Genomic DNA, 15827 nt, shown 5'->3' with positions numbered 1-15827 from the left:
TACAGGTTTTAAGGCATCTGCATGAAAGACATAATTCTGCAAAGGTTATAAAATCATTTACGGCCAGCCTGGGATATCATTTGATCTTGCTTCCTAAATGTTCCATTTGTCTATGTGAAAGTTAACCTGTGTTAAGTCCATTAAATATGTACACAGCAACAGCACATCAAGCTTCAGACATACACTTGGGGCAAAAATCACAGCACAAGAAGGACAAAGACCGCCATTATTCCAAGTTATAATTAGAGCTATTTACAGGTCCCTTATTATGGCATGATGTCTTAAAATGTGCGTAAACTGATCCAACAGGGGGTTGGGCTGGGGCAAGGCAGGCAGCTATATATTTAGGATTTGTTTTAACACTTGATATCTGGAAGCACAACATGATGCTACCATAAAATGCCATCTAGCTCATCCCCCCTTCAAAGTGGTCACACATCTACAATGGCAGGTCCAGCGCATTATAACAAAACAAGACAACAAAGTAGTCATCGTGCAAGCTCTCCTGCTCATGCTATTCGGTCACGTGAACTCTGAAGGATACTCGACCCAAGAATCGGTCCCGATCATCATCGTTTTTCAGGTTGGTTCCGGTGATTTTACACTCAATCATTAAATCCTTGTTGGTATCGTTGGTACCCAGCATTAGTTTTACGGCAACCAGAGGCTGAGAGTAGTTTACCTGCAAGGAATGACAGAAAAAAAAGAATCAAGTGATAGTAACTTTTAGTATCAACTGTTCTGAGCGTCTTTGCCTCTATTGGAGTCGGGCAGATAATTTCCTAACTTCAGAAAGGGAACCAGCCAAAACCTGACTGGCTCGGGAAGAACTTTCACTCACTAATTTCACAGTCGAGTCTGTGGTGCTGGAAAAGCACAGCAGGTCAGGCAGCATCCGAGGAGCAAGAGAATCCTACTCTCGACTCAGATCTCCAGCCCTCCGTTTCTCCTCACTAACTTACAAACTGATACGGAAACTTTGGAAAATCAGCAACACTTTTTATTTATTGTCACTGGCCAGCCCAGCATTTCTTACCTATCCCTAATTACCCAGAGAGCAGTTAAGAGTAATCACATTGCTGTGGGTCTGGAGTGACATGTAGGGCAGACTGGGTAAGGATGGAACTTTCCTTCCCTAAAGGAAGCCAGATGGGTTTTTTCCACCCTCCCCCCAATAATCCGCGATGGATTTGTGGTCATCATTAGACTCTTTATCCCAAATTTTTATTGAATTTAAATTTTGCCACCTGCAGTGGTGGGATTTGTACACAGGTCCCCAGAACATTATCTGGGTCTCTGGATTAACAGGCTAACAATAATGCCACTAGACCATTGTGTCCTGTTCACGTGCACAGTCAGGAATGGGGATTAGCCTTTGGTTTGGAGTATTGCTGTACCTCTGATCCGTTTATGACTTTCTCCACATTCCTCGAAACCTTTAACTAACAAAAATCTATTAATAGTCTTCTCAGAAATTTCACATTATCTGGCATGAACATAATAAGTGTTAAACACATGAGCACAAAAATGTAGCATTGAAATTCAAACAAACTTACGTGGGCTTTTTTGCCGTAATATGGATAGTACATTTTATCAAATGATCCAAAATACTTTATATCCACTTGTGGCTCTTTCTGTAAAAGAGAAGCAAGAAGTGACAATTCTTTACTTCGATACTATCACTCAACTGGTCAGATGTTCTGAATGGCCTAAGAAATATATGATAATTTAAAATAAACAAACTATACATTTAGCAACACAGCCGATATTGAACGTGCCAGTTAAGTGAGTTCAGGCAGTCTGCTGGACCCAAGCAGAATAAAGGGCTCCATTCCAGATGAAGGGCTTTTGCCCCAGTGTCGATTTTTCCTACCTTGGGGTGGCACGGTGGTTAGCACTGCTGCCTCACAGAACCATGGTCCCAGGTTTGATTCCAGCCTTGGGCAGCGGTCTGTGTGAAGTTTGCACATTCTCTCTGTGTCTGCGTCGATTTCCTCCAGGTGCTCCGGTTTCCTCCCACAGTCCAAAGATGTGCAGGCCAGGTGAATTGGCCATGCTAAATTGCTCATAGTGTTAGGTGCATTAGTCAGAGGGAAATGAATCTGGGTGGGTTACTCTTCGGCGGGTCGGTGTGGGACTGGTTGGGCCGAAGGGCTTGTTTCCACACTGTAGGGAATCGAACCTAATCTACTCCTCGGATGCTGCCTGACCTGCTGTGCTTTTCCAGCACCATTCTACTCTAAACCCAAACAGAATGAATCCCAAGTGATGACCAGTTATGTCTGTTTAGTCAGGCTAAGGGAGGGAAAGGAATATTAAATGATATTTATCATTCCTTGGTGGTCACTTATAAATCAAAAAGCCACAAACTCGCTTCAGGAGATAATTACAACGTACAAATTGAGAGCAAAAGTCACTTGATGAGTTGATATCCACCGTCTCTGATTGCTTAACCCCCCAGTCCAGAATTAGAAGTTACTGATAGAGGGAACGCTGCCCTCAGTAACTCCCTCCCTTGCTTATCAGGAATCTGTTACTCTCTGAGGAGGACAGCCCGCAAAGCCTCTCCACCTGCTCACAGGAAACTAATTCTCATCTTTGTCTTAACTGGGCAACCCTTTAAACAAATCACCCAAAATACATATCCTTCCCACAGCCACCCTGTCACAATCCCCGAGAATTATACATATCTCAATAAAGTCACATCTTACTCATCAAACTTCAGCTGATAAAAGCCAAGCCTGACTACCCTTTCCTCATAAAGGAACCCATCCATTCCAGGTGATAAATGTTCCCTGATATGCTTCCAAAGCATTTCCATTCTTCTTTAAATAAGGAGACTAAACCTCAGCAAAGGAATCTCAATGTGGTCTCCCCAATGCCCCTAAGCATTACCTCTCTGCTTGGCAGTTCATTTCCATGTTGACATCGTGCCAGACAGAAAATGACCCACTAATGTATCCTCTCTGTTTTCTGTTTGCTAACTGATCCTCTATCCATGCCGATGTGCTCCTCCTTTGCAACATGAGGTTTCCTTTTCTGCAATGATCTTTGATATGACACCTCATCAAATGCTTTCTGGAAATTGCACCACTCTTTATCCACAACACATTGCTTCCTGAAAGAACACCAATAGATTGATTAAACAGGATTTCCGTTTAACAAAACCATGTTGATGCTGCCTGATAACTGTGAATTTTTCTAAGTACACCACTCTAACATCTTTAATCATAACTTAAAGCATGTATTATAGGTAAAATGTTTTAAGTTAACGAAGCTCTAGTTTCCTGCTTTCTGGATGTAGGTTTGCTCACTGAGCTGGAAAGTTCATTTTCAGACGTTTCGTCACCATTCTTGGTAACATCTTCAGTGAGCCTCTGGATGAAGGTCTGTTTGTGTTTCCTGCTTTCTATTTATCTGTTTGGGTTTCCTTGGATGAACGATTTACCATTCTAATGAAACCTTTAAAGAACTGTTGAAAAATTAAAGCCAGTTCAGCAATAATCACACCAGCCAATCCTTTTAAGATCCTAGGATGAATTCCATCAGGACCCAAATAGTGTTCCCTCTCATTTTCATTCCAGCCTTTGAAGTCTGTACTCAGCAGCGATTTCCAGAATGGAAGATCACTGTGCCCAGAATCTCGGAGTGGTTTAGATGGAACGGTACCAGCAATAACTAGCCCATAACTCCGACAGTTTACTTTGTACCATTTCCCAAGTGATCATGATTTTCGTGAGTTCCTCCCTCCCTGCCATTTCCTGATTTACAGCTGATCGGGGATGCTTCTTGTCTCCTCCATTGTGAAGATTGATGCAAAAAATCAGTCCAACGTGTCTGCTACCTCCTTACTTTCCAGTATTACTTTCCCAGACTTAGGACATCCTTCTTTACTGTGAGAATCCAATGTATCAGTGGAGTCACCCCTCTACCTTTCCCAAATGTCCTGTACACTGTACTAAATCCAACCAACATTGTGAGATTATCTCTCAGTGTATCTCTGGGGAGGTGCAATCAGAGAAGGAGAAGGAAATTAACAGTCGAGCGACTCAGTGCTAACCATCCAAGCTCTCGAATTTATAAAATCCTAAAGTTTAGATTCTTTGATTCGATATTTATAACACGAATACACACATCTCATCAAAAGTAATTAATTTCTCAACTTTCAATTTGGAATGTTTTCCTTCACGTGCACACATTCAGTTTGATGTGAAATTTCTGTCTTGCTAACACAGCACCAGCACTTATTCAAAATGAGTGCCAAAGCGCAGAATCATGTAAACATCAGGCTCCTAAAATTTAAACCAGAACAGCACCAATAGGATATTAAAAAGTAAATCATCTAAATTCTAAAACTTCATTTATGCAAAAGTGAATCTGAATTCTAATCTACAGGTGACATTTTATTCATGGGTGAGACTGAGTGAGACACCCACCTTCACAGCTTAAAAATATGTTGCTGGAAAAGCGCAGCAGGTCAGGCAGCATCAAAGGAGGAGGAGAATCGACGTTTCGGGCATGAGCCCTTCTTCAGGAATGTCCGGAAGAAGGGCTTATGCCCAAAACATCGATTCTCCTGATCCTTGGATGCTGCCTGACCTGCTGCGCTTTTCCAGCATCATATTTTTAAGCTCTAATCCCAGCATCTGCAGTCCTCACTTTTACCCACCTTTACAGATCGGTAAAGGACATCCCAATAAGAAATAATCAATTTCATATTTCTCTTGCAATGTTGCATAAAAGACATTATCTCTGTAGAAACTCATCTGCTACTATCCTTTTTCTTTAAATGTCCAATCTCTGCTCTGCTTTAGCTTTCTTCTGTAACTCATTCTGTCCATAAATCAAATGGGTTTGGAAGAGCAATACAGATACGGAGTATAATGTGAGAACACTGTCATCGAGTCAGAGTCATTGAGCTACAGCATAGTAAAAAGCCCTTCAGCCCATCGTGTGTATTCTAGTCCAAAGCAACCACCTGACCATTCCAATCCCATTTCTCAGCACTATGTCTTGGCAATCCAAGTATTTCTCAGATATGATGATGGTTTCTGCCTGTACCACCATTAGCATCCTCTGGGTGAAAAATCTTTTCCTTGCTTCTCCTCTAACCCTCCTGCCCCTTATCTTAAACTTATGCACCCTGGTCATCAATCTCTCTATCAAGGGGAGGAGGTTCTTCCTACCTCCCCTATCGATGCCCCTCATGGTTTTCCCCATCTCAATCATGTCCCCTCTCAGATTCCTCTGCTCTGAGGAAATCACCCCCAGCCTGTCCAATCTCTCTTCATCACTGCAACTCTCCAGCTCAGACCACATCCTGGTAAATCTCCTCTGCCCCCTCTCCTAGTGCTATCACATCCCTCCTATAACGGAGATAGTAATGAACCAACATTTAATTCCAAGTTGATTGAGTTTTAAATTCCATCACCTGCCCTGGTGAACACAATCCTTTAGCCTCGCTTTCTGAACTATGAATCCAGTGATATTCAGCAACTTACTGTGTGATGTTTGCACATTCTCCCCATGTCTGCGTGGGTTTCCTCTGGGTGCTCTGGTTTCCTTCCACAGTCCAAAGATGTGCAGGTCAGGTGAACTGGCCATGCTAAATTGCCCGAAGTGTTAGGTGAAGGGGTAAATGTAGGGGAATGGGTCTGGGTGGGTTGCTCTTCGGAGGGTCGGTGTGGACTTGTTGGGCCGAAGGGCCTGATTCCACACTGTAAGTAATCTAATCTAATCTAATCACATTCCTAATACACTATCATCTCCCCTCCCCATTTGTGAAATTATCTGTTTTGACAGGAAGAAGAAAAATGATGATTTTATTTCAATGGTACGAGAGAGAGAGATTGTAGAGCTCTGAAACACAGACAGATCTGTTGCAGGTGTCCTAGAGCATAAATTGCAAATGCAGGTAAGTGAGTAAATGAGGAACGTTAAAGGTGTGATCTTATTTATTGTGAGGGGAATGAAGGGAGGTTATGCTTCAGTTATACAGGGTATTGGTGAGACCACATCTGGAGCACAGTGTTCCTGAATTTACAGAAAGATGTAAGTGCACTGGAACTAGTTTGGGGAAAGGTTTACTAGACTAATTCTTGGAATAGGTAGATTATCTTCTGAGGGAAGGGTGGATAAACATGACTTGTGTTGACCAGAATTTAGAAGTGTAACAGATGAGTGAAATGAAACATACAAGATCCTTGGGGATCCTGGCAGGATGAATGTGGAAAGGAAGTTCCATCTTGTGGGAAAATCTAGAACGGTTTAAAATTAAAGGGTCACACATTATAAACTGATGAGATAGGGTGAATGTTCAGAACCTCGCTCCCAGGGTGGCAATGTCAAATACTAGGGGACATAAGGTTAAGGTGAGAGGGGGAATGTTTAAAGGAGATGTGTGAGGTAAGGTTTTTTTTTACACAGAGGGTGGTAGGTGCTTGAAACACACTGTCAGAGGAGGTGGCAGAAGCAGATATGACAGCAACATTTAAACAGACCCATGAACAGGCAGGAGGTATAGCAATACAGACCATGTGCAGACAGATGGGACTAGTTCAGAATGGCATCATGGTTGGCACAGACATGGTGGGAAGCCCTGTTCCTGTGTTGTACTGTTCTATATTCAATGTCAAAAGATGTGAAGACATGTTTTCTCTCAGAGTCACGAGTTCTTCAAACTCTCTTCCTCAAAAGGGAGTGGGAGCAGAGAGTATTGATGAGCACAGAGTGATAGATTTGCTGGGAGAGCCAGGAACATGGAGCTGTGGTTACAATCAGACCAAATCAGCCAAGACCTTCCTGAAGGGAGGGGCAGGCTTGGACAGGTTATGTTTAACTCCTCATTCCTACGTTCAGAAATATGAACCTTGTGAATTGAAGACAGACTCTGGCTGGTGGTTCTGTGAGTTGTTGCAATATACTGCATTCTGAAGGAAAGTGATAAAACGCCCAATGAGTTAACCAGTTTTGGTTTATTTTAATCTGTTAATTTTGCTTCTAATTATGTATTTAATTGATATAATTACTGCATCAATCTCTTTCAAAGTTTTAATACATCCAAAATTGAATCCAGCATAAAACCTATTTCTGGATATATACAAATCATGTTTGCATTCAGCATGATTAAGTACATCGTGTTTAAATACTGGGGGTCAGTTAGTTCAATTGGATGGATGGCTGGTTTATAATAGTGATGCCAACTGTGGGTTCAATTCTCTCACCATCTCAGGTTACTATGAAGGACTCTCCTTCTCAATCTCTCCCGCCGACTGAGGTGGGATGACCCTCCAAGTTAAACCACCACCAGCTGTGTCTCTCTCTCTCTCTCTCTCTGAGTAGCCTATGGTCTCGTTAGATAATAGTGACTTTACTTGTTTAAATACTCACACACCATTTGATCATGTGAAAATATCTGCACGGAAGTTAGCAGATCGGTAGAAGAGATTTCATGTTGATTAATACATAACCTGAACCAAATTAACGGATTAAAATAAACCAAAACTTGTTTACTCATTGGGCGTTTTATCACTCTCCTTCAGAATGCAGTATATTGCAATAACTCACAGAACCAGCAGCCCGAGTTCATATTTCTGAATGAGGAGTTAAACATAACCTCTCCAAGCCTGCCCCTCCCTTCAGGAAGGTCATGGCTGATTGTAACCACAGCTCCACGTTCCTGGCTCCCCCAGGAAATCTATCACACTGTTTGTCAAGACTCTCTTAATGCCTGAGGGAGGATCTCTGAAAGCTGAAATCGCATGCTGGTTTTAGTCAATGAACTCCAACATGGCCATAACTACAGCCTGATAGAGGTTCATAAAATAATGAGGTATAGACAGAGTTGATGGTAGTTCTCTTTTCCCTAAATAGCTCCGATAGATCCATCGGTCAGGACTGACACCGACAGTTCCTGTCAGTAAATTCATACTTCCCTCTGACAACGCTGTGGAGTCTCAAAACCATCACTGTTTCACTCTCAAAAACATGTAGCTCATGTTCTACAGAATATTGTTTCATTGAACCATGAGGTAAGAACCAATTTTATTCGTGTTGAAAGTGGCCTGTGCACTTTCCCTAAAGGGGTAGCGATTTAAGACTAAGATGAGGAGGAATGTCTTTTCTGGCAAGGTTGTGAGAACTCCTTGCCGCAGAGAGATGTGGGATCAGAGCCCTTGTGCATATTTAAGGCTGAGATAGATTCTTGATCAGTTGGGGAATCAAGGATTACAGAGAAAGGAAAGGGAAGAGGACATGAGGTGTGTTTGATCAGCCATGATCCTACTGAACGGTGGAGCAGGCTTGAGGGGCCAAATGTTCCTGTTTAAAGTCTGAGAGTCATACAGCACAGACTAACCAGTATATGCCAAACTAAGCTAGTCTCATCTGCCTGCTCCTGGCTCATATCCCTCCAAACCTTTCCTATTCCCATCCAAGTGTCTTTTAAATGTTGTGATTGTACCCACATCCACCACTTCCTCAGGAAACCATCTTCTGTGTAAAACATTTGTCCCTCACTTTATACATTTCTCTCCTCTCACCTTAAAAATGTGCCCCCTTATCTTGAAATCCCCCATTCTAGGGAAAAGACACCTACCCTTAACTCTATCTATACACCTCATTTCTTTATAACCTTCTATCAGGTCAGCCCTCAGCCTCCTACACTCCAGTGAAAGTAGTCCCAGCTTTCCTTTACAACTCAAACCTTCCGCAGCCACCAACATCCTGGTCAATCGCTTCTGAACCCTCTGCAGCTTGGGAGTGTGTCCAGATCTACAGACGAGTCAAGTGGCACGTTATACAATAAAACAGTGGGTGGAGGACAGGGCATAAGCTCAGTCACTGACCCACTCCCAACATTTTCCTGATGGAATGCAGCAGTACTCTTTCCCCAATTGTTAAACTTCTAGCTCAATCGTTAACTCTTGAACTGAGTCATGCTGAATGCTGGGTAATTCTCAGGCATCTCTCTTGACTGCATGAACTTAAAGGTGTCCCAGGAAACCTCCATAGTACATATGCAACCTGCCCCCTCACCACAACACCCCCCCACCTCCCCATCCCAATCCCACCCCTCCGTCCAATCTGAACACTTCTCAATGTCGTCTCTGAAACTAAAAGGGGGAATAGCTGACTGTTTCAGTGCCTTTAGGCTCCACAGGCAGATTGGTTGATTAAGCATTTCAGTTTTGAGAAACTTTAGCAGAGAGGGGAAGACTCACATTGCAGGAAACCATCAAGCAGAGCAAGTAAATAAAACTGACACGAGGTTCTGGCACTGCCTCAATGTGATGGTGAATGTTGCCTGAAAGACGTTGGTGAGGCCACTGTTGGAATATTGCGTGCAATTCTGGTCTCCTTCCTATCGGAAAGATGTTGTGAAACTTGAAAGGGTTCAGAAAAGATTAACAAGGATGTTGCCAGGGTTGGAGGATCTGAGCTACAGGGAGAGGCTGAACATGCTGGGGCTGTTTTCCCTGGAGCGTCAGAGGCTGAGGGGTGACCCTGTAGAGGTTTACAAAATTATGAGGGCCATGGATAGGATAAATAGACAAAGTCTTTTCCCTGGGGTCGGGGAGTCTAGAACTAGAGGGCATAGGTTTCGGGTGAGAGGCGAAAGATACAAAAGAGATCTAAGGGGGCAACTTTTTCACACAGAGGGTGGTACGTGTATGGAATGAGCTGCCAGAGGAAGTGGTGGAGGCTGGTACAATTGCAACATTTAAGAGGCATTTGGATGGGTATATGAATAGGAAGGGTTTGGAGGGATATGGGCCGGGCGCTGGCAGGTGGGACTAGATTGGGTTGGGATATCTGGTCAGCATGGACGGGTTGGACCGAAGGGTCTGTTTCCATGCTGTACATCTCAATGACTCTATGCACTGGTAAACAGTCCATCATCCTCCACATTCTACACCACAATTTGCTCCTGGTTTAAGCAATACCTCAAATGGCTTTTCACTGTGTACCTCTGCTGTATCTTACTTTACATAATAACTCCTTGCAATGTCACTTTTGACAGTATCTGGAAACCCGTAAGGCAGTAACAATCTATCCAGTCCACTGGCTTCACACTCTCTACACGACCTGAAAGAACCAAAACTCTCACCAGCTGGATGCACACATGCCAAAGATTTTATTTTAATCAGCTCTCTAAATAATAATGAGATGTCCTGTGCCTCACAACAATCAGTCCCACAAACTCCTTCTCTTCAAAACAGCAGCTGATCCATTCATTCATTCTCACCCAAATCCCTTGCCAGGTTTTAGAAGCTCCAAATGCCCCAATAAATTGAATAAGCTCCTTCAGCCTCAATGTACACTCATCACTTTCCACCCGTGACTACAGCCCTGTTCCTGTGCTGCTGACAAAAGACACCTATTGTCAAAGCTTTTTGTTTGGAGCTCACTGGGAAGAGCATAATTTATAGGAGCAGAATTAGGCCATTTGGCCCATCAAGTCTATTACACATTCGATCGTGGCTCATATGTTTCCCTTGCTTTCTCTCCATAATCCTTGATCCTTTGACTAATCAAGAACCTATCTCTGTCTTAAATACACTCAATGTCTCGGTCTCCAAAGCCCTCTCTGCAGCAATGAGTTCCACAGAGTTCCCATAGTCTGGCTAAAGGCATTCCTCCTCACTTCTGTTCTAAAGGGTCATCCCTTCAAGTCGTAGTCTCTCCTACTGGTGGAAACATCTTCTCCATGTCCACTCTATCCAGGCCTCTCAATATTCTATAAGCTTCAATTAGATCCCCCTTACTTATCTAACCTCCACTGAGTACAGACCCAGAGTCCTCAACCTCTCCTCATATGGCAAGCTCTTTAACTCGAGAATCATTCTTGTGAACCTCCTGTGGATCTCCTCCAAGGCCAGCACATCCTTCCTTAGATACTGGCCCAAAACTGCTCACAATGTTCCAAATGTGGTCTGACCAGAGCCTTATACAGCCTCAGCGGTACATCTCTGCTCTTGTACTCTGGTCCTCTTGAAATGAATGTTAACATTGCATTTGCCTTCATAACTGCTAATGTTAACCTAAAGAGAATCCTGAACTAAACTATTTTAGTTTCAAATTTCTGAAGCCTTAGAAAATAGGCGGACTCTATTCTTCCTACCAAAGTGTCTAATCCCAACGTTTCCACATTGTATTCCACCTGCCACGTCTTTGCCCACTTCCCAGCCTATCCAAGTCCTCCTGCAACCTCATCACCTGCCTCTTCATCTTTCTTTGTGCCATCTGCAAACTCAGCAACAACGCCCTCAGTTCCTTCGTCCAGATCATTAATGTATAACGTGAATAGTTGTGGTCCCAACATTGACAGCTGCAGAAGGAAAATGACCCCTTTATCCCCACTCTCTGACTTCTGCTCGTCAGCCAATCCTCTATCCATGGCAGTACCTTGCCACTTTAACACACCATGGACCCTTCTATAGCATCCTCCTGCACAGCACCTGGTCAAAGGCCTTCTGGAAATCCAAATGGATCGCATTCACTGTCTTCCCATTGTCTAACTCAATCATTATCTCCTCAAAGATTTGTTAGACATGACCTCTCCTTGATAAAGCCATGCTGACTCAGCGCCATTTTACTCTGGTCCAAGTACTCTGCAATGTCATCCTTAATAATGGACTTAACAACAAAGGTCAGGCTAAACAGACCAGTATTTGTACTGTATACAGTATGTTGCTGGCCATTATATTGTACATAATGTTAGTATTTCCCTTTAATTGATATTCTTGCAAATTGCCCTGATGTATGTGATGTATAAAACATTGACAAGCATGTCTTTTTTCTCTCAGTAATACTCAAGTTCTGTATTACCAAATCTCTATTTACACAATTTATAATTTCCACTATTCCACCGTCAACAATTACCATATTCCCAGCCACTATAATGTTACCTCATCCCTGCTTCAAACACCCCCTCAATCCCTTTGTGTTTTGCTAACTTTTCCATGCACACCCACACCCCTATTAACCCTTTCCAGACATGTCCAAGCAAGTACAAGGAACCAGGAGCTACGATTCAGAAGATGAAGTGTTGTACAGTTTTGAGATTGTTTTGTTAAACTATACAAGGCATGAGTCAGAATATGCCTGGAACACAGTGAACAGTTTTGTGCCCCTTATCTAAGGAACGAAGTGTAGGCATTGGAGGCAGTCCAGAGAAGGTTCACTCAGCCGATCCCAGGTATGGAGCTGGCCTGTACTCACTGGAATTTAAAAGATTGAGAGGTGACCTCATTGAAACATTCACGCTTCCAAGGGGAGTCGACAGGGTAGATGCGGAAAGGTTGTTACCCCTTGTGGGAGAGTCAAGGACCAGAGAGCATCTTCTCAGAATAAGGGGCTGCACATTTAAGACAGAAATGAGAAGGAATGTCTTATCTCTGGGGGAGGGTGGGGAGTGAATCTGTGGAATTCTTTACTGCAGACAGCTATCAAGGCTGGGTCATTCGAGGCTGTTTTCTAATCAGGAAGGGAACCAAGGACTACAGGGTAAAGGCAGGAAAGTGGAGTTGAGGGTTATTACACCAGCCGTGATCTCATTAAATAGTGCATGGGCTGGATGTTCTAATCCTGCTCTTGCAGCTTACAGTGTTAAATGGTAATAGTTTTCAAGGTCATTGATACGGAGACGAGTATACATTTCAGATTTCTTAACTGAAGTTAAATTTCACGAGATGGTGGGATGCAGTGCCCTGAGCTTTAGCCTTGGGTTGGATTAGTTCCCCAGTGACATTGTCACCAACCCTCCCTCTCCCTTCCTGCCTCATCACGTACATTTGTAATCTAAGCGTAATCTCGAAATGGAACATTTGTACTTGAACAACATGAATAAAGAAAATCAAAACTTGTTAAAGGACACTGCTCTGTAAGTTGGGTACACAGAATTTGGGGCAGCACGGTGGCACAGTGGTCAGCACTACTGCCTCACAGCACCTGTAGACCCGGGTTCAATTCCCGACTCAGGCGACTGTGTGGAGTTTGCACGTTCTCCCCGTGTCTGCGTGGGTTTCCTCCAGGTGCTCCGGTTTCCTCCCACAGTCACAAAGATGTGCGGGTCAGGTGAATTGGCCAAGCTAAAATTGCCCATAGTGTTAGGTAAGGGGTAAATGTGGGGGTATGGGTGGGTTGCGCTTCGGCGGGTCAGTGTGGACTTGTTGGGCCGAAGGGCCTGTTTCCACACTGTAAGTCTAATCTAATCTAATACTTGATTTGCCTTTGTGCAGCTTACATGGTCACTGAAGTTTAGACCCCCTGAAGTTATTCATTTTATCAAATAATACTACCCCACTGCAAGTTTGCAGAATGGAAGTAAAATGACATGACCATCAAAACTAAAATTAGAGGTCTCCCCTTCCTAGAATTTGTGAAAGGGATGGCAAGAGAAATAATGTACCCTGGCAAGACGCAAACTCCCTCACCAATGAAGTGCTGGAGTCCGATGGAGACTTACTTGATTTGCCAGTATTTAAGGCTTTAATTGGTCAATTAGTGGCCACACAAAGGCCTCAAACCACTACCTGCCAAGCAGGTGGGAAAAATTGCCAGTTTCCCATCTGGAAAACTGGAACTAGTCTCTGGAAACCAGGGTGTCCTATTGACCATAGAGTCAAACAGCCCCTTTTGTCCAATTCGTCCATGCCGAGCAGATATCCTAAATAAATCTAGACCCGGCCCATATCCCTCTAAACCCTTCCTATTCATATACCCATCCAGATGCCTTTTAAATGTTGTAATTGTACCAGCCTCTACCACATCCTCTGGCAGCAGCTCATTCCATACACGCACCACCCTCTACATGAAAATGTTGTCCCTCAGATCCCTTTTAAATCTTTTCCCTCTCACCTTAAACCTATGCCCTCTGGTTTTGGACTCTCCCCAGGGAAAAGACCTTGTCTATTTACCCTATCCATGACTTTCATGATTTTATAAACCTCATCCCTCAGCCTCCAATGCTCCAGGGAAAACAGCTCTAGCCTATTCAGCCTCTCCCTATAGCTCAAACCCTCCAACCTTGGCAACATACTTGTAAATCTTTTCTGAACCCTTTCAAGTTTCACAACACCCTTCCTTTAGCAGGAGGACCAGAATAGAATACAATATTCCGAAACACCTATACTCAATACTCTGACCAACAAAAGAAAGCAATCAAACACTTCCTTCACCATCCTTTGTGCCTGTCATTCCACTTTGAAAGAACAATGAACTGCACTAAGGACCTTACCATTAACTGCATGGGTCCTATCCTGATTTGCTTTCCCAAAATGCAGCACCTCTCATTTGTCCAAATAAAACACCATCTGCCACATCTTGGCCCATCTGATCAAGATCCCGTTGTACTCTGAGGTAACCTTCTTCGTTGTCCATTACACCTCCAATTTTGGTGTCATCTGCAAACGTACTAACTGTACCTCCTATGTTCACATCCAAATCATTTATATGGCAGCAGACCCAGCACCGATCCTTGTGGCACTCCACTGGTCACAGGCCTCCAATGTGAAAAACAACCCTCCACCACCACCCTCTGTCTTCTACATTTGAGCCTGTTCTGTATCCAAATGCCTAGTTCTCCCTGTATTTTATGAGATCTAACCTTGCTAATCAGTCTCCCATGGGGAACCTTGTCGAATGCCTTACTGAAGTCCAAATCGATCACGTCCACTGAACTACCCTTATCAATCCTTTTTGTTACTTCAAAGAACTCAATCAAGTTTGTGAGACATCATTTCCCACGCACAAAGCCATGTTGACTATCCCTATTCAGTCCCTGCCTTTCCAAATACATGTACATCCTGTCCCTCAGCATTCCTTCCAACAACTTGCCCACCACTGAGGTCAGGCTCACTGGTCTATAGTTCCCTGGCTCGTCCTTACCACCTTTCTTAAACAGTGGCACCACATTTACTAACCTCCAATCTTCCGGTACCTCACCCGTGACTATCGATGATACAAATATCTCAGAAAGGGGAACAACAATCACCCCCCTAGCTTCCCACAGAGTTCTCGGGTACACTCAAATAGGTTCTGGGGACTTATCCATCTTTACGCATTTTAAGCCATCCAACGCCTCCTCCTCTGTAACAGGGCATATTTCAAGATGTCACTATTAGTAGATTAGATTAGATTCCCTACAATGTGGAAATAGGCCCTTTGGCCTAACAAAGCCACACTGAATCTCCGAAGAGTAACCCACCCAGACCCATTCCCCTACCCTATATTTAAACCTGATTCAGGCACCTAACACTATGGGCAATTTAGCATGGCTATTTCATCTGACCTGCACGTCATGGAAAACCGGAATACTTGGAGGAAACCCACGCAGACACGGGGAGAATGTACGAACTCCATATAGACAGTCGCCTGAGGCTGGAATCGAACCCGGGCCCTTGGAGCTGTGAGGCAGCTGTGCTAACCACTGAGCTACCGTGCTACCCAATGTAGTGGTGGGTTTTGTTTGCCACCAATCCGTGGGCAGTTAGTGGCATTGTCTCTGACTCCTCTTCCAGCAACCCCACTTCACAAGAAATCATTTACCTTCTCACCAATGCATTTCCAGATGATTAGGTCTCAACTAACAGCCTCCAGCCAGTGGCATCTGCCAAAGGAGAGCTCCACATTGCTGGTCTGCTTTTACCAAGCTGATGGGCTCACAAAATGGTTAAAATCTCGCTCATTAGGGATGTGGGTGTCTCTGGCAGATACATGGGAACACCAGCCCCTGCAACTTCCCCTTCAAGCACCTCACCATCCTGACTTAGAAATATATCACTGTTCCTTCACTGTCGCTGGGTCAGGATCCTGAAGTTCCCTCT

At 43.8% G+C, this 15827-nt stretch overlaps 1 protein-coding gene across 2 annotated transcripts in view; it reads right to left on the bottom strand.

Annotated features, from left to right (window-relative positions):
• atp1b3a (ATPase Na+/K+ transporting subunit beta 3a) overlaps nucleotides 1-15827 on the bottom strand; it is a 73654-nt gene continuing 57827 nt past the window's right edge. Inside the window, exons 6-8 of one of the 2 annotated variants that reach the window (XM_060833998.1) lie at nucleotides 1557-1634; nucleotides 545-682; nucleotides 1-110 (exon numbers count right to left, since the gene is read on the bottom strand). In XM_060833998.1, coding sequence (XP_060689981.1) covers nucleotides 54-110; nucleotides 545-682; nucleotides 1557-1634 — 273 coding nt within the window. In that variant the 3' untranslated portion in view covers nucleotides 1-53. Of the gene's footprint in view, nucleotides 683-1556; nucleotides 1635-15827 lie in introns of both variants that reach the window. The other variant, XM_060833999.1, reaches the window with a different exon arrangement.

Source organism: Hemiscyllium ocellatum, chromosome 13 (genome assembly GCF_020745735.1).
Source record: "Hemiscyllium ocellatum isolate sHemOce1 chromosome 13, sHemOce1.pat.X.cur, whole genome shotgun sequence".
NCBI lineage: Eukaryota > Metazoa > Chordata > Chondrichthyes > Orectolobiformes > Hemiscylliidae > Hemiscyllium > Hemiscyllium ocellatum.
Note: the sequence above shows the minus strand (reverse complement) of the source record. Positions and strands in the feature narration are given on the sequence as shown.